General features: G+C 43.3%; 1 protein-coding gene across 8 annotated transcripts in view; it reads left to right on the top strand.

Moving 5' to 3' along the window:
• TRAF2 (TNF receptor associated factor 2) overlaps window positions 1-19,978 on the top strand; it is a 1,562,837-nt gene that overhangs the window by 777,339 nt on the left and 765,520 nt on the right. For all 8 annotated transcript variants that reach the window (XM_069609765.1, XM_069609762.1, XM_069609766.1 and 5 more), the window contains one exon: window positions 1,984-2,062. In XM_069609765.1, coding sequence (XP_069465866.1) covers window positions 1,984-2,062 — 79 coding nt within the window. The remainder of the gene's footprint in view (window positions 1-1,983; window positions 2,063-19,978) is intronic.

A 19,978-nucleotide genomic window follows, 5' to 3' on the forward strand; every position in this document is an offset into this window, starting at 1 on the left:
TCCATCTGCTTTGTATGTGTGTCCTTGTTCAGGTGGACAGTCTTAGTTGGACTGAAGAATGGGAAATGTGACTGTTCTTTTCAGTTGGCATTTGTGCGGGTAAGGCATGTAGAGTTGGGAGCTGTTGGAGGAGATCTGGATCAGGCGGTTACTGGCAGTGTTCAGAGAGTCAAAGCACTATGAAAGAGACAGAGGCTGCCATATTAGTGTGAGAATCGAACCAGAGATTTACACATTTTATAATTCTGAGATTTGCCATTCAACAGCAGGGAGCAAATACGTTGAAGGGTTTGAGTAAATGTGGCCCTTCTCTGTCGAAAGTGTCTCTGTTCGATCAGTAAGATTATTGAATTTGCACTGCCATATTGAGCTTGCCGATGGGTGTTACAAGGCTGAGGAATGGATAAATAACTTAGCAACTTCAGCAGGATCAAGCGTTTTCCTTTGATTGTCATACTACCACCCATACACCATTTACACATATATTAGCAGGACTGGTTAGAGAAAAGAACTATCATTTAGAAGTCTGAAACATGGCAAATGACGGACTCAATTTACTCCTGCTACCTGTGATTTTCTTTTTTTTTTCCATGTTCGCACAGGGATCACAATTAGGATTTTTTGACCAGGAACAAAAATCAGCTCTTGGGTATCAGACATCACCTGTTAGGGAGGAGCTACTTCTAAGGAACCAGTAGTCGGCCCATTGCACACAGCAAATCTAACGTTGCGCAAAATGCATGCTCAACCTTTTGTCCATTACATATTATACAATATGCTTTAATTGACCCTTGGGTGTGCCCTTTTATTCTTCTTTAAACACTTTTCCAAATCTACAGAGTTACTATCACCTAGTTTTGTTTGTATGGCACCACTTGCCTGGGTAGTCAAAAGTAGCTGCTGGTAGCTGTTGCTTTCTATCTAACCAGGATATTCTAGGCTACAAGCAGGAGGTAAATAGTTCCCTGCGCCTGGCCAATTTCGAACTGTTAGTAACTATTTTTCTTAAAGTACCATGTGATGCGCTTAGTGTTTTGTACAGCCGAATAGGACATTTTAATGGCACGATTGATGGGATCAGTAGACTGAGTAGATTATTTTATTGACACTTCTATTTGTATCTAATCAAAGAGTGGGGACATGGATGGATGTTTGCAGTAGGGCAACCAAAAGAAATTAATTGTGCTTAACCACAGAAAATGTCACCACCCCCCACCCCGCCGCCTGTGTATCTATTTTTTAATACCAACAGAGATCTGAAATGCATATTGGGTGATGTGGATTAATTGTAGACCTCTTTGTTTTTTAGTGTTTGCTGATAGTGTCTGGAACATTTACACAGCAAAAGCCATTTTCATATTCATTCTTGTTGACTTGCCTGTGATAAAATAACGATGGTTTGAATAGATCACTTAGCAATCGGAAAACAATTGTGGCAAAGGGTTTTGCTTCAGTTTTAGTTAATATTGTCTGTTTGGGACCTGTGTTAGCATCTTTCTTTGCTCTCCTTCAGGGAACTATTAAAATCTCCAGCCAACCTCATTTTGCCTCTAAAAAGAACTTGGGGTAATAAAGCTGTGGATTCCTCTTTAGTCAAAAGTATTTACAAGTGGCAATTGTTTGGGCCTGGGCCTTTATTCAGCAGGGCATCAAAGCCTACTAATATATCCCCAGTCATACACTCAAAATTGTTTCCTCATAGAGGATGGAGATGCTTATTGGGGAAGGGAGCAATTTAAAATCGGGGATTACTACAATTTACACATGCCCTCTGAACTATTTTTCAGTTTCCCTAGTACTCTTGTGTCCTCTCAAAACCTAGACATTAATATCCCTTTTGTTATCCCTTGTTTGAAATGCATGATTTCAGAGAATGGGTAAATGTTGTAACATTTCCTCCAGGAAGTTAATTAGTGGAGGGCCACTTATATCGTTCAATGGTTACAGTACCGCATTAACACATTTGTCTGCTCTTGTTTTTAGCTCCGGCCCACAGAATTGTGCCTCTTGTATCCAGGAAGGAATTTATGAAGCAGGCATTTCTGTTTTAGAACACAACACTGTAAGTTCAACCTTTGAAAAATAAGAATGGTGAAAAAATGCATTGAGGTTCTGTTCCATGTTGCAAAGACTATCTCAGCATACATGTGATACTGTATTTGGCAGTGTTACCAGTGTGTCTGCTCCTATTTCCAGTCTGAGCTCATTGAAAATGTCTCCTCCGTTTTTTATTTCCTGAGAAATTGGCTTGAGGCCTACACTTAGACATAAGTTATAAAGTTGGAACGCTTGCTTTTATTTATTTTGATGCTTTTCATTAGAAGACTACACAACAATAAATACAGTTAGCAGTTCATACAGCATACAAAAGAACACCCAGAGGCAACTGGCATGTATTTCCTGTCTGACCGACCTTTAGGAAAACACAACAAGACACTTGGCAATCGTTTAAATATAGAACTTTATTTTGGAATGTAACAGCAAAGGCACTGGTCAGAATTGAGGAGTTGTTGTCATGTGTACTGGATACATGGTCTATCAACTTAGCTAAACTCTGGAATAAGTCTCCTTTTGCCCCATATATATGGCTGGAGTCTGTGTTAAGTCTATGTTTACCTATTATATGAAGGTATACAAAAGAAAGTCTCTAAGTAAGTGTTGTGTCTTGGCTTCAAGGAGCCTACCAGGTGCCCTGAGTCAATTATTTCTACATCTCTCTGTTGGCTCTGTCAGTAAAGATGGTAAAGAAGGAAAACCGTTCATAAGGTTCCTCGTTGGTGATGCCTCTGTTTCTGTGAAAAGTCACACTTCAGCTTGTCTTTATGTAGTCTGGTCTCTGCCCAGGTCTCGACCCATCATCGCGAAGTGTCTTGGGCTGATGTCAGAGGGGTTGGGTGACATAGGGGTCTCTGGTAAGTTCTTCACTGTTGACCACAGGCAGGCTGCCAACTTTTAAATCATGTAAATGCTGCTTTTAAATGCTCAGACTATATTGTAGTAAGGACTGCAGGGTCTCACAAAGCTGAAGTATGCTAATAAGGGGTGTGCTTGGAGCGTGGCCAGTTGCTACAGTGCTTCCAAGTCCCAGGGGCCACATCAGTCTAAGTTTTCTCTTCTGACTGTATTCCTGCCTCTAGATCTGACCCTTGAGCTGTTCAAAGGCTAGCTTCTGTACTGTTCCAACCCAGAGATGTTCCACCTCCCGCTCCTCTCTGACAAATGTTGTCTTACTATATGGCTCTTACTGGCCCTGTACTGGAATGGAACATTTGCCTCTATTTCTGCTTGATCCCTGCTCCTCTTCTCCAAGTTAGGAGTGGACCACCTGGCCTCTCATTTTCTCCTCTGGCTTCAGTGTCTTGGAGTTTTACCTCTGTTTGCATCAGTCTGTCCCGCCCCATTGACCAATCCTTTAATATGTGATTCCTTCTTCTCGCTCTATGGCACGCTTGTGGAGTCTGACAGGCAATGGTTGCGGGTCCAGCAACTGTAAAGACTCCCCACGAGCTGCTGCAGCCACCAAAACACACTACTGATTTGGATCTACTCCTATAACCATCACCTCCCAATTCTAGGGTGCTGGTCAAGAGACTTTGTCACAACCCTCAAATAGAAAACACACACACACACACACACCCACCCACCCACTTCAAATGAAGGCCACTCAGTCAATTCAGCTTTGCTATGCATAGAAATTAGTTATCATTCAAGTATCCCCAAAACACAATAAAAATTGTAATTTTGAAACATCATAAAATGAATGCAAACTCTGTTAACAAGCATACATTTAGCTCTGATTTATAAAGCAGTAATTAACACACACGCACTTTATCATATATTCATTTTGATTTGAGTGATTTCTAGCCACACCATCATCCCAATGAGTATCTAAGCACTCAAGACGCCCAGCTAAAAACGATGTCACTGATCAACAGGATTTGTATTTGTATGTACAACAGCACCCCGCAAAGTTGGCAAAGTGCTTCCTCTTTAATGCAGGTAGAATAGTACTATACCTAACACGAAGAAGGCTGAGAGGATTCAATCCAGCTCCCTTGATTCTGATGTCGCTTTCCACAGGATTTTGAGCATCACAATTCCTCAAATTAACTCCTTAAGAATTCTTTGCTACTCAGGTTATGGATTGCTTGACTGAATAATCTATATTTCTTCTTACCTGTTACAAGGCCCTTCTCAGCAGGACTTTATGAACCAGTTTCTCCACAGAAAACTGGCCCACTAACCATACTACCAAGACCTGTAATCTCATATGTTCATCAGAGTATTTTGAGCAGAGGTAATTCTGCCTTGTCTCTACCAGCTTTCCCTGATATGATATGATATGATATGGTATTTGTAATGCGCCTATACACAAGTGTTTCAAGGCGCGACGAGGCAGGGAGGGAGGGAAACAAGGGGAAGACAGACAAACGATCCTACTAGGCCAGGTGTCATTCAGATCGCGCAAGTGCAGAGGTAAGGGGAAAAGGAGAAAGTGCAGGGGGAGGAGGTGGGGGGGAAGTGCAGTACAAGGTAAGTAGCGTAATAAAATAATAAATAATAAATAAAAAGGGCCAGCTGGTGGCAAGTGCGAGGTAAGTGCAGAGCAAGTGCTGAGAAGTGCTGGGAAGGGGGGCTGTAGGGATACAGGGACAGTCCCACAGTGCAGGGGGAGCTAGGGAGGCAGTGCAAGTGGAGAGTGGCTGGGCCCTGGACCGAGGTCGCTGAGAGTGGCCCAGATGCAGGTTTAGTGCAGAATTCAGTGGGGAGTTAAGCAGGTTTAGCAGGGGAGAGGGAGAGAGAAGGCAGAAGCGAAGAGGAAGGTTTTGAGGTACTTCCGGAACCGGAGATGGTTCTCCTCAAGTTTCAGGGAGGCAGGAAGGCTGTTCCAGAGGGAGGCCCCTGCTGCGGAGAGAGATCTACCCCCAGCTCGTTGCTTCGAGAAGCGGCTGACCATGAGGGAGTTGGAGACGGATGAGCGAAGGGCTCGTGAAGGAAGATATTTAGGAAGAGAGAGTTGAAGGTATTTAGGCCCCAGGCCCCAGAAGGCCTTGTGGACAATGCAGAGGGTTTTGAACTTAATCCTCGCAGCCACTGGGAGCCAGTGAAGAGATTTCAGTCCTGGAGAGATACGGTCCCTGGGCTTGAGGCCAAGGACAAGTCTCGCAGTTCTGTTCTGGATAAGTTGCAGAGGGCGGAGAGTGGAGGCAGGCAGATTAAGATAGAGGCTGTTACAGTAGTCCAGCCTTGAGAGAACCAGTGAGCTTCTCGGGAGACAGTGAGCTTCTGGGGGAAGGAGAGGAAGGGAAGAATACCTCTGAGGAGGTGCAGCTGGTAGTGTGACTTCTTAGAGACGTCAGATATATGAGGAGAGTGTGGAGTCGAAGATGACCCCGAGGTTTTTAGCCTTGCAGGTAGGGGCGGGAAGGGGGCCAAGGGAGGCCGGCCAGAGAGCTGCAGGGAAGGAGGGAGTGGGTGTGCCGATGAGTAGAATATCAGTCTTACTGGCGTTAAGGCAGAGGTCATTGGCAGCACACCATTCCTGGATAGCAGACAGACAGTCGGAGATGAGGGAAGGAGAGGAGGAGGCCGAGGGTAGCCTGAAAATGAGCTGGGTATCGTCCGCATAGCACTGGAAGTGGGGGCAGAGAGCGGCGATGCGGTGGGCAAGGAGTGCCAGATACTGGTTGAAAAGCCAGGGAGAGAGGTTGGATCCCTGGGGGACACCGCAGGTGGAGAAAAAGATGTCAGAGAGGAAGGAGCCCATTTGGACCTGGGAGGGTCGACCTCAAATAAACTAGAGATATAGCAGCTGAATCTAAGCCACAAAGCGAAGAAAGACCTCTTCCTGGTCCAGCTGATCCAGACATGGGTTTAGCAAAAACCATAACAGGCTCTGTTTTGCAGTCTATATTTTCACACACGTTCCTGTATGTTTTAGCTGATCGCTTAACAAAGGGACCAGACTTATAGTTGCACCAGGTTCCTCACTTCCCCCCCTGTGAGGTTCCTCCTTTGGATACTATCCCACCTGTTGGCTACAGAGTCTCCTACCAGTGATAAAGAATCTGAGCAATTTCATTCTGGCAAACAATTTAACGTGGTGCTTCCCTAGGCAATGCAGCCGTTGGACATGATGCCTCCAGAAAAGCCAATATATCCATACTTGTAGTCTAACGTTTTCTTGCCTATTAAAGACAAGCATCTACTTTCAGCGTGAAGCATGCTATCCTAACTTGTTCTACACCGTAATCTGACCCCACATCATCCAAGGACGTATTAGATTTCGAAAGATTAGCCTTTTACTATTGTAGGAAATCCCTTTGACTAAAAGTGAAGGAAAAGTTCCAACCCAGAATTCCCCCTTCAGCTTTAGGTAAAGTAGGTACATTGTGGCAATTGCACTGGAAGAAACACTTTTAAAAGCTTTCACAAAGGTACATTAGTACAGCTTCAGTTTTAGCAGTTCAGCAAAACTATAATAACAGGAAGACACATTTACAGAATGCCTTCCTCCTGAGTCTGCAGAAGAATTCGAATTGTAACTAACAGAGGGCAAATGAGTGCAGCCCTTCAGCATCTTCAAGACAAAGAAAATCCTCACAAACTATTCCACCAATAATGCTGTTAACGTGCCAACATGCATACCTGAGAACTTGTTCTTTGGATCATGACTTTTAGAATAAGGTCACTTATCTCTCTTTTGATGTGGTAAAAATGCGGTTTCTCCTTCTACAGACTGGGCTCTACAGACTTGCAAAACATGTCTGGTTACTGCTAATCGGAATGCTATATTTTGAGCCCCTCTCACACGGCTTTGCCGCTACCTCAGGATTTTAAGGTTGTTAAATCTAGATGACCTTTAAGACTAGGCTCTTTTCTTCCCTTGAGGCAGAAAGAGCTTGTCCCAAAACCACCACCTTCAAATAGTCAGCTTGACGGCCTCCTATTGATGACTTCCATGTGGAGCTTGCATCTATTAGGCATAAACCTCTTAAGCCTGTTGTAATGTTATTATGTCCTTTAATACAGCCTTTCTAGTTTCTCGCTTGTCTGCAAGGCATATTCGAGAACATCAGGATCTGTCATCTGAAATCTTCCATAAGGACAAGATGGCCCACTTCTCTACTTCATTCAAAAAACATTCACTCAATTTTAATTTAAACCAAGAATGTGTTCTTCCTGTTTTCCAACCTAGACCAGATGCTTCTTCTGCAGAAGAAACTTGCTCAATCTAGATGTTTCAAATTCTACTTCGAGAGAGCTAAGCCTTTCAGAAAATCTGACCATTTTTTGTCACTCATGGTGAATTGTCTCCAGCTAAGACTACTATTGCCACCTGAATTATCTCTTGCATTTCCTAGGCTTTCAGAATAAGATGCAGACAAGTTACCCAGCGAGTTATATGAGGCTGTATGTATGTTGCCTTTGAAAGAGATTTGCACATCTGCTTTCTGTAAGCATTCCTCCTTTAATGCATCCCCCAGAATCTTTGCCACTTTTGGCAAGAAGGTCTTTCACAATTATTTTGCTTGAACCTTTCTTATGGTCCATGCTGCCACTCCTCCATCATACTTTTCGCCCTGTGCAATCAGGATCTCAGCCAGTTTCGAAGGAGGAAGTGTGGAAACAGAGTAAAAAAAATAGAACACCCTCCTGGCAACATACTCGCTGAGAATGCTGTGCTACAACCTTAAGCATTGGAAAAAATAAGAAACTGGAAGGTGACAGTTGGTTATGCATGCCTGGATGGGGCAAGGGCTCGTTGTGTGAAGAATATCACGCTACATGCCCAGCACCAAAACATGGAAAGTGGCAGCATTCTTTTGGAGAAGCTTTCAGGTTCTAGCAACTAGTCATAAATTAGGGGGAAAACATTGTAAGAGTACCGGATTCACCATTAAGGTGAATATACTTTTTCATCCCACACTCCTGATGCCATGTGGGACAAAGTCAGACTGACTTGTCCCAGGGCCCAAGAAAGCTTACCTTTTTGGGGCCTTGATGTCAACAGTGTACTACGTGGAGTGGTGCAGGGTGGGGGGTAACAGGGTACACTTAAAGGTCTATGCCCCTTTTCGGAGAACAGTGACCTTGTATCATTAGTTCCGGATTAAAGTGAGGTATCTCTACCTGTTCCCATAGACTTAGTTCCCAGCTGTATGAGATCTGTGGAAGGGGAATGGAGGTGCCTAAGCTCTTAAGATTGTAGATTCTTTCACCTGTACAAGACCGGAGGACCCAGTCCCTGAAGAAAAACCCACTCATTACCCATGAGCATGGACAGCGTATAATTCAGCCCCATAGGATCCTGTATGGCAACTAGGATCCCAGGACACACTTCAGTCTGACAACTCACAAGCACTGCAGGAACCAGGCAGGGCGATGAGAAGCTGTGGCCTCCCAAAACAGAGCCGAACGAAGGAGGAGGGCCTTCCGCTTTGACTAAAGATGTCCGCTATGGCTTCTGAAGTCCCTAGCCACCACAGACCCACAACAGCCAGGGGAAATTAAACAATGTATTACCATAAATGGGTGTGATTAATTTGTGTGAGGCTTATCCAGATATTGACCAATGTGAGGCCAAATGAGCTGGAATGGAGCTGCATATTTAAGGCAAGAGGCTGATCAGGAAGATTCAGCATTCACAACGAATTGCAGAACTACTAAGAAGGTGAGCATACCAGCCAGAACCCAGAGATGCAGAAATAGAGCATAGCCTGCACAACCTAGCCGAGGTGAAAAAGATGAGGGTCCTGGGAAAACCGGGAAGCCTAATAAATCTTGGAAGCTTTATGTAGGCTGTGTTCCTTGGACCACTGACAGACCTTAAAGACTGCCATAGAACTGCTGAAGAGTGAACTGTGCATTATATCCCCAAGTTAGCTTGCCACTCTGTCCTGGGGTGTGCTAGGTATTATATCTTTGAACAATGAGCACGTTATCATATCGTTTGCATCAGGAACAGGTGAACCAGGCACTATAACCCTGGGCTGATCACGAATGGCATGCTAGACTCCATAGCCCTGAGAGTGGGAAAGGAAGCCTGGCACTATACCTCTTGAGACTGTGAGTTTGAAAATAAGCGAACTGTTTTGTATGTGTGAGGATTATCCAGATATTGACCAATGTGAGGCCAAATGAGCTGGAATGGAGCTGCATATTTAAGGCAAGAGGCTGATCAGGAAGGTTCAGCATTCACAACGAATTGCAGAACTACTAAGGTGCCATAGAACTGCTGAAGAGTGAACTGAGCATTATATCCCCAAGTTAGCTTGCCACTGTGTCCTGGGGTGTGCTGTCATATCATTTGCATCAGGAACAGGTGAACCAGGCACTATAACCCTGGGCTGATCACAAATGGCATGCTAGACTCCATAGCCCTGAGAGTGGGAAAGGAAGCCAGGCACTATACCTCGTGAGACCGTGAGTTTGAAAATAAGCGAACTGTTTTGTATGAATTATTTTTTTTATTGAACATAATGAAACTATTACAACCTGTATAGTGAAAAATCGAGTGGGTCAAAAATGAGCCGGAATCGCCCTGATAAGTTTGTGTTTGAGATGTTTACTCCACCTTGACTTTTTAAAGTTGTTCCACAGTAGGAACACCCTTTTAGTTGTGTGATTCCCATAGGAGTTTATCCTGAACTTTACCAGACACAAAATTGTACTTCTGTATTGCGTGTTCTGTTAGTCATCCTCACATGCCCTGAGTTTATTTTCCCTAAATTATTTGTCTGACATGTTCCTGTTAAGCCATGAATCAGATGCCTCGTCAGGGACGCAAATACAGATAGTTCCCCTGAGACCAAAAATCTCTTGAGGTCTGAGTTCCCCAATAGCACACTTTCTCTTTGCAAGTGTCCTCTTACAACTGGCTGTTGTCACAACTGGTTGGTGGCATCCTTTATTTGATTCCAGTGAGGTGAGGAGAAGAGCCTGCTGTAACTAGGGGCATAACCTAGTCTCGTTGTGTGGCCCTTCAGGGTAAAGTGAGGTTTTTGGAGTGGAAAGTGCAGTGAATATGGACTGGATTGGCTAACTAGTTGTATATACCAAAAGAAGACACACTAGGGCTTCTTTATAAAAACTTGACATTAAATGTCAAACACTGCTGACACTTAATGAAATGCCTATACATTCTTTTTCATTTTTTATGGGCAAACGAGAAAACAGTATTTCTTAATGGTAATCAAATGATGAGCAATATTTACATGTTTACCTTTGTATGGGTTTGTGGACCTTTTACAAAGATTAACATACAGGGCAAAGATTAAAATCCCAGCAGGTCCGTCTCCGCCTTCAGTCTTTTAGGAAATGCTATTGTGTGTAGCATTGAGTTGTGCAACAAATAACTGTTATTTCTGCTGTCTAATAAGCCGAGATCGAAAAGTGAGCGTGTATTTAGTATGGAGATTTTATTATTTTATTTGGTTAGTTGTTAAAAACAACTTTTCAAATCTTTAACAATTTTTACACAACCAAAATCAACATATAACATTATACAGATGTTAGGGAGAATTCTCTGTTAAGGCTAATTTCCCAAACCTAGTGAGTCCCCCAGCAGCTTTGCTGGATTTTTGGGGTTTCTTTTTTCTCTCCTGCTAAGAGTGAGACTCCTTTTCTCCCACTCTTAGACATGATTTGAGATATCCTTTGTCTTTGGAATGTGTTTTATGGGCTATGGGGTCTTTTACTCCATAGGGCTTCATGTGTTTTTGGTATGTGTGTTACACAGCACCCTCCGTGCCGTAACACCAGGGTGTCATAGTGACCCCCAAACATAGACTCCTTACCCTGGGACTGACTACTGTCTCCCAGGGCATGTAAAGTCACCATTGGCTTTACTAGTCCTAAATTGTGAACAGAACCAGAACAAACCATCATATTGTGGGGGTACTGGTAGGGGCAATTCGATTGCCCCTGGGTCTGTTGTTCGAGGGGGCACTGTCCAGTCCCCCCTGAGCGAGTTTTGGCTGATGGCTGTGGATACTACTTTTTATATTCAACCGCAAATATATTCCTATGGGATTTTCCCATTGTTCGAGGCTAATACTTTTTAACATAGCCTCAAACATACCGCCGGTTTATTTATTTAATATTAATTCACCGGTTGGTATTTTCTGCCAGAACTCTGTTCCAAAATGGCGTTTGTGTTCGCTTCTGTGACCCCGACCCAAGTCGAGCCTTTTGTTCCACTTTTTGGCGGGCTTTTCCACAGAAGCCTCCAAAAGTGGTGCCACTCTGTCTGGGTACCACAGGGGGTGTGGGAGGGGGTTTAGTCACCCTGGACTGAGTTGCCTCGGCAACTCAAGTCGCACTCTTGTGTGATTGGCCCAGTGGTGAGCCGCCGGCTCACCACTTAGCATGTTTGAGTGACAGCTAGGACTGATGAATGTTTTTTTTTGCATAAAAGCAGGGCTTTGGAGACTGGGACTTTAGACGTCGCCACAGGACCAAAGAATCCGAAGAGGGATAAGCTGAGCCAACCTGCAACGACGACACCACCGGTGGAGCCCTGCTGAACCGACTCACCACTTCTTCCAACGAGAGAGGAGATCTTCATCCCGAAGAGTCTTCTTCCTTTGACTGGTGGGGATAACCAGTTTGCCCGGCTTTTCGCCTTCCCGGAGCATCTCGTGGCTGCCTTGCCTGTGCCAAGCACCCCGGCAACTTGAATACCACGCTTTTCCACTACCGCGAATAAAAAGGGTAGTACCTTTTTACCGGAGAACTCCGCGGCTGGTTTCTTCCCTGGCATTGCAACAACCTTCAGCTTTCCTCCATGTCGAGATCATCTGTTCCTCTGGACGCCGCGACTTGCATCCACTGCCAGGAACAACTGCCCCTGCTGGAGGATCCTCTCCACTTTTAAGGTACTCTGTCCGCCTGGCCTCCCTCGCAACGGTCTGTGTGGGGTGCCTCTTAAATCCTCAATTTACCACTTGGGTTGGCCCTAGGCTGGCTAACTGAACTTTTCTGAGCTGAAATGATTCCTTTTTAAACTCTCTGCAAGACTTTCCAAGCCTTTTAAACTGTGTGATCTTGGGCACATTGGTGTTCTACTCTCTCCAAGAGGGAGCCTGGCCTCTGAACATTTTGCTCACAAGTAGACTTTGACTTTCCTGCCTTGCTGAGTGCTTCTAAAGTATTGTGTTGTGTGCTGTTCCTAATTTCTGCCTTTTTCTTAAACTTATTGGAATGCCATCTTTAGTTAAGCACTCACCTCTGTCTGGAAATAAGTGGTGTTAACTAAGACTTGTCTAATAAGGAATAAGGGATGTATATATATTAATAGTGACTGTGTTTTTGAACTTGCTTACAATAATAGTGCTAGAGTGTTTCTAAGTGTGTCTTTAAATAAATGATTATATACTTGATACCAAAGCTCTGGTCAGTGTTTGCTTGTGCTACTGTATTTTGGTACCTATCTTGTATACTCTATATACTGTCTAACTCTTCTTGAGAGAGGTCTGGCTGCTCAGCCACAGCTACCAGGTAAATCTGGGTGGTACAGACTGCTACCAATTGGGTTTACTGCCAACACCTGTAGTCCTAAGCCTTTTGCGGAGGTCCCTAAGGGAACTGCACAGGTTTCTGCCTAACAACAGACAGAAGACATTACAAATTTAGACTTTAGTTACATATTTTCTCCTTAATAAAAACACGAATAACACAAGTAATAACATCACTAAATCACAAATTCATCATGTGACATGAACACCAGTGGTGACTACTAGGTTTTGTTGTAGTAATGGATAAATACCATCTGTTGTAAATGCATCTCTTTCCTGGACACATTTCCTCTCCTTCACAGTGTATTATTTTATGTGCATACAAATTCTGGGACAGTAGCTTCGAGAAAATGCACAATCGCAACCTTTACGTCTTGGACTTGTGAAAATCATTTTCCCAAGTGTGCTCTCGTCTAATTCAGAAAACAATTCCAAAACATTTTGAAATAATTTAATGCAAATCGACGTATGGAGATTTACTTTTTCGTCTGACAGGTGTAAGCTGGATGGATCTGGGGCCAGCACAGTGGCTGATTCAAGAAGTGCAGCAGCCAAGAAAGGCAGAGTCTTTGTCCACCTGTTGAGTAGGCTGGCCAGCAGAGGAGAGAGGCCCAGCAACAATAGTGGTGAACAGAGAAAACCTGCATAGCCGATTCCTCCCAAGAGCTGATTCCGGATGGTGACACCAATGATATATGCTTCAGATGCTGTGAGCTCAGCGGAAGGTGTGGTGGCAAGCCCAGCTCAGTGGAGAATGAACTGAAGGATGCTGTCAGTTGGAAATACATGCATCTTTGGTGAGAATACAGAACCATATGGAAGACTGGCTTCCTAGAGGAGAGAAAACTTCCTGGAAAATTAAAGGGTGGTGGGGGAAGCTGGGAGAGAGGTGCACAAACCCCAGTGTTCAGTAGGAAGTGACAGAAAAGAACGTGCAAACCCAAGTTTGGGGTCAGAGTACAAAAGCAAAGATCATGCATGAAAAGGAGTGGGAAAGTGCCTCGATGACCACCAAGGAAAAAAGTTACACAACTGGGCCATTGAAAGACACCAAATGCATCTTGCCAATTCGGTATGCAGTATGGTATTGAGAATGTATGTGCCAAATGCTGGAACAGCTATCAGAAACAAGTGCCACTTGTATGAAACCGCACCGCATAGCTGGTCTTCGAGCCGTAGTGAACTGAATAGTCACTTGTCTAAAACCTCTGCTGTTCAGGAAAGGGAGTCTTGAAGCCATTGATTGAAGCCCTACATACTGGGGAAAAAAGGGAAGTAGCAAAGTCTGGATTGAACAGAGATTAATTATTGTGGAAAACTTTGCACGCTGGGAAAATGAGTCTTAAAACCTGGAACAAATAGAACTGCCACTTGTCCCAAATACTACATGCTGAGAGTGGACTTGTTGCTGAAAAGCGGGCTGATAAAGTGAACCTAAGAGCCCAAGTGAAGGAATTCTCATTCGTCTAATCATTGCATGCTGAGAAAAGGGAGCTGTAAAGCTCTGGACCAAGCAAAGTGCCATTGATCTCTAAGTGGAATCCCGGGAGCAGGCAGTGCCCTGCTTCCTAATGTTTACTGCCCCCCCCCCACCCTTCTACCTCTGTGCAGTGAGTAGCTGGCCTGCAAGCTGCCACAATTCTGTGCAGTCATTTATTGCTTTGTTACAAAGAGAAGACAAATCAGGTGTAAACAATAATGATCCTGGATAACCTATCGTAGTTCAACCAGAGATTTACATTGCTATGCCATAAGTGTGTGTTTAGTCTTTGCTGAAGAAGAAAATCATGCTGATGAAGGGTTAGAGCTAATGTATGAATTTTTTCCTTAAAGATGGTAATCCATGGTTTTGTAAAAGTGTTCCCCAAACCTTACAGGTATTCTTTTCTAAGTCATCGGACACTGTCGACTTGTTGAATGTTTACAATTCATGTTTTTCTCTTAAAGTTATTCATAATACTGCTTTCTGCCACGGTACAAGACAAGAGAAGTAAAAAGTGAACATTTGCAAATAACAAATAGACATGATTCCAGAACTGATATTGTCTATTAGGAGAGCTCAGAGATTAATCAAATTGCAGCAATTTTGTGTTGAGTTTAAGGTATTCATTTAAGAAGTACTGTTGAGTGGGGATTGTGCTTCATTAAAGGCAACCCATGTCAATAGAATGCTTCCTACTACTGTAACAGACTAAAATATGGAGATTGTATTCTTTTATATATATTGTTTGTGTGAACAGAGTTGGCATGTAGATTGTTGGGCTTAGCGTAGAGGTATTTGGAACAGTGTCAAAATAGTTTGTGTGCGAGTGTGACAGTGTCCATAAAGTCTGGCCTATGCTTGGCAGTATGTGAAGAAAAGGGTTATGTATTTATAAACACACTGTTTAACCCTCTTCCTGTTTCCAGAAAAACCTAACAACTGTTAGATTTGCGGTTCTCTCAGACCCCTAACTGAATCACAACACGGTTAGGCCCATATATGACCCCACACAAAAAAGTGTGTTATTCATCCTAATGAACAGCGTTTACCAAAACCAAAAACCCCACATTAAAAAATCCGACAATCACATAACTTGGAATATGTTGAATATACATGAACCCCTTTTTTTGCAGTTTGCTTATGTTTGTGAATCCACAAAACAAAGCTTACTATGGCTGCAGTAATATCCCGCATATTGAAAACACCTGTTTGTCCTAATGTTAACTTTATGCTTATAGGTGTAGTACCCCGCAAGTTGTCCAATGTCATCCACCCCACGCTTGGTAGGATTGTAATGAACAATAATATTTTGAATGTTTGACTCCCCACACATTACCTTGTCATGAGGAGTATTGAGGAGAGGAGAATGATTTATTTTCTTGGGACATATGACACCAAAGCATAGTCACTATCAAAACCAAACAATGATCCCAGAGGGTTCCCTATGTGGACATTGCTGCATCGCAGTTGGGTTGTCTGGTATATTCTATTTCCCTGTGGCTACATAAGTTAAGTCTTTGCTTATCAATGTTTCAGCCAGTTCAATATATATGAAGATATTGTCCCCAGGCTGCATTACTCCAAGTGTGGAATTAAGGTTCTACAAGTTTTGTTACCACATAGAACCCAAGCTGCATTACCCATGATTTTCCATGCTGCCTCCCAAGGTACACATGTCCCGGCATCTCATCACCATTACATCTTTTTGCCGTATTTCCCTGATTTGCTTGACATGCATTATTTGAATCGATATCATCTCCTGAACTCCAGCCTCTGTTCAACAGTGAAGCCTGTCCCTGGTGTGTGCCACTTTGATAGCTGCTCCCGAAGTCTAATCTACAAAGAAAAAAAGCTCCCCAAATATAGTCTGGATTTCGCAATATGCTTCAATCTTTTCAATAGCTCTACCAGCTTCTCTTGTTGCCTTATTAAACCTTAGAGCCCTTGAGACTTCAAAATCCTCTAAGGTTCATAGTTTCTCTGAAGATGATGTGCCCTGAAGTTGAATACCCAAGGTTCTCAAAGGCTTTGTGATGTGCACTGTATGCCCCTGCCTAAACCAATAGTCCAATGATGACCTTTAACTGAATAATACCAAGGTGCATCCGCTGATGTATTGGTAGGATTGCTGTCACTCATTTTACTTCTGATATGGGCTGCCTCTGTCTGAGGGCGTAGGGGTTAGAATGTCTTTGGCAAGAAGAATCTCAAAGGTATCTGAAACAGTGTATTTTCTGGCACCCCTTTTTGGCACCAGATGTTCACACACAATGTCTCTGGCAGCTTGTCAGTAAACTGGTTGTAAAATTGTGTTTCATGTCCTCCCCACCCCCATTCTTCCCGTTCAAGGTACCTGCATCACCTTGTTGTACATATTGAACAGGATCAGGTGAACATGCCATCCCACCCCATGTTGTCCATACTTTCTACATGCATTTCCTCCTTGTACTGCTGCTAGTGGATGTTCCTCCTAGATGTGCCTGCAGAGGCATCTCCATAGGTTGTTCAGGTTGTAGAGCAGCTACTTGCATTTGTCACACGCTCTTTTCAATAGTCAAAACCATCACCCTGTCACTCTGGACAAAAAGGTGCAATGGTACCTCTGCACTCTCACATTGTTGCTTATATGCCGCCTGCAAAACCTTATAGAATACAGGAATCATTTATCCCACAAATAAGTCACCCTTACTATCGATGGCGTTGAAGATTCTAACTTTTTTGGACAAATGCAAGCACATAGTTGTTAAAGCATAATGCCACCTTACCCTCCCTAGGACAATTCTCAGTGCACCGGTATGCTTTTTTCTTCCAGAAGGCTTCTGTAGTTTCGACAAAAGGGCAAAAGATATTATTTGCTGAATAGGTTGATGTGTGGGGTGCACAAAGCACCACAACAGCAAAAAATCTAGACTTAAATTAGCCTTATTTTGGTTTACAGAAATAACTGTGAAAGGCAGGGTGCTGAAATGTGGGGACATTGTCACAGTATGGTAATAAACAATTGTCTAGAACAGCAGCATTACACAATCTTCGCTAAGGATCAACATGTTTGGTTTGGTCTTTGTCTGGGGACCTTATTGATCACTGGTGGCTGTCAAAAACGAATAAAGTTTCAAAAAAACACATGATAGTGGGCCTTCCATGTACCGGAAAATTATTTGATATTCATAAACGCACGTTGATCAAGTAATATCACAGGGTTGGAAATTGTGGGAGCTATTTAGCTCCTGCATACTGCCTTGGTTATCTTAACACCAACAGCTACCAGGATCTACATTTGGCTCCCCAAGCCAACTGGTGCTGCACAAATATACATATTTGTGTGTACATTTGCATAAAGGGTGCTTTAGTAAACCTCTAGAAAACATGTGAAGCATGGCTCTGTGTACTGGACACAAAGTTATATGTGCATATCATTTGGAAGTTAGATTTGTATGTATTAGCACCTCATTCTGTAGCAGCTGCAGAGCGTTAGTAAGGTTGTATCGTAGAAAAAGGGGTGGCAGCAGATTTAAAAATGTGGCAGCACCTCAAAGTACTCGGAAGTACTGTTTGCTGGCAGTTGAAGCTACGGACTGTTCGAGTCACACGGACTGCATTGAGAAATCAAGCCGGGGGAGCAGTTTGACTGTGGTGAATAATACCTTTAAAGAAGTCTCTGGCAACGTGGTCACGTGATCTTGGACCCTCCTCCGAAGCCCGGAGCGCGGGGCGGGGTGTGCAGCGTCTGGCCCATAATCAACAGAAAGAGGAACAACTCTCACTAGGGTGAGCAAGGTAAACTTTGCATGGTTGCTGAATACCAGAAGAATAGTACTGTATAACAGTGTGAGTGCAATAGTGGGAATGACCTGGTGAGTGGCTGCACTCTCATGGGTGGCCAAGTGAGATATTAATAAATTCGGAAGATGTTGGATTCAAGATCTAATATTTGCAAAGTTAAAATTGATCACAGGTTGCCTGAAGTGATGCAGAGACCAAACCGAGCATGTAAACGCAACATTATAAGTTAACAAGGTCTACTACCAGAGGCCAAGTTAGCCAAAATGACAACCTTCTTTTGGCAAAATTGAGTCCACTAAGTTGAGTAAAACGACTCTGTCAGAGAGTGTAATCAAAGAAATAAGAGCTGATTTGGTAGATGACCTCGCGAGTAGACTGCCATGTATTGGTACTAAACTGCTCTCCTCGCTGTTTGATGCCCCAAGCAGCGGAGACATGAAGAACAAGATCAAGATGTGCAGCACTATAGATCCACATAATGTGTACGGCCATGGCCATATGGGGAGGTATTGAGTCAACCCATCCCCACATGGAATCTGTGTGCAAGTGGAATGATAAAAGGAGTAAACCGACCGAGGAGAACCGTAAAATGATTAACTGGCATGAGTCAGAGTGCACAATCCCCCAAATAGCGAAAGAATGTATGAACCATGAAGGAAATGAAGATGTTTACTGCCCCCAATTTAGATCAGCAGAGTTAAATAGATAATCTACAAATGAGAGGTCATAGTTGACCCTGTCTCTGGGTTAATAATTTACACTGATGCACCCATTAGGGGGAAGAACATGCATGAATCCTTCCCCAATCCTAGACTGAATACTAGTAAACTCTCTATTAATAACACACATTTGCTTGAAAATGAGAGCTTTGCCCCCCTTAAAAATGAAGAGCTATGGGAAGCACTAGAACGTGCATTAACCGAGATAGTAGATAGATGTGATGCTACAGAACGCAAGCTGGATGTCCACTCTGTCTTGCTACACAAGAGTATAAATAAAGGGCGTAAGACCATTAGGGAAGTAGGAACTAACAAGGAAATGTTACAACATGCGGTCATTCTAGAGATGGCTGACTCAGAGGCCCCAATGGCTAAAATAGACAACAACCACAATGATCAGGTAGTAGGCTATACCATTGAATGTAATACTGAGGTAGGCAGGTATAGAAAAAAGCTGAGAAAGGGGAGAAAGACAAAGACAAGGAAACTAGGACATAAAAGAACAGACCAAAGGCTATTGTCGCACGAAAGAAATGAGAGAGTGTAGAAATGGGTGTATAATAAGGGAGGAAGTTATTTCTAATATTGTTGAAGAACTTATATTCAAATGAGGCAATGTCTCAAACTTTGAGAACCAAAGCGATCCACATGACTAAAGAACCTAACTACTCAGGAAAACACACAGTGTCAATTCACAATCCAGTCGGAAAGAGTGGACTTAAAACCCTGAAAAAGAGGTTGTTTAAAGCGCAAAAGCAACCAAAGCCAACTAACTTGCTGAATAAATCATTAGTGCCGACCCTAGATGAGTGGGTAGTGCCCACTAAGACAAAGGAGAAGAATGAAAAGAGGATGAACAAAAGCCAAGAGAGAACAACTAAGGTGCTAAAAGCCATAAAAACTCTTTTCACTGAAGAGAGCACCGAGTATAGACTTTATGAAGTCCCCCACGCTGAACCAGAAGTACACCTGGAGGGTGAGAAGCAGGAGCCACAGACCATAAAAGCAGTACGATTTAGAGAAAACACCAGTGGGGAGGCGTTTGTGCCGACCTACAAGAAAGATCTGCTAAATTTTGTCAGGGCACTGCAGTTTCAAGTAATAGACAAATCTGGGGCAATTGAGATACTGAATCGACGTCGTATAGTGGAACTATGTGCGATGGTGGTCCCGTTGTGGACGGTGAAATCAAGTGACTTCTATATAGTTGACCAATTAGTAACCCCAAATTTAGTTACCACTAATGTGTGGTGTATGGATGACACAATCCTTGAGTTTATATTAAGCCATCATGATCACTTCCCCAAATTAGGATATACATGCACAGAAACTTCTATGCATAAGGTGAAGAATCAGAGATTAGAAACTGGAGTTAAAAGGACTGAAAATGCTCGAAAATTAAGTATAGATAGAAGTCCGATAGAAATGGAATCACCTAAACAGCGAAGTGGAGGAAAAGAATTGCTGGGACAAGC

This window comes from Ambystoma mexicanum, chromosome 8, assembly GCF_040938575.1.
Source record: "Ambystoma mexicanum isolate Mex_15411 chromosome 8, UKY_AmexF1_1, whole genome shotgun sequence".
Classification (NCBI taxonomy): domain Eukaryota; kingdom Metazoa; phylum Chordata; class Amphibia; order Caudata; family Ambystomatidae; genus Ambystoma; species Ambystoma mexicanum.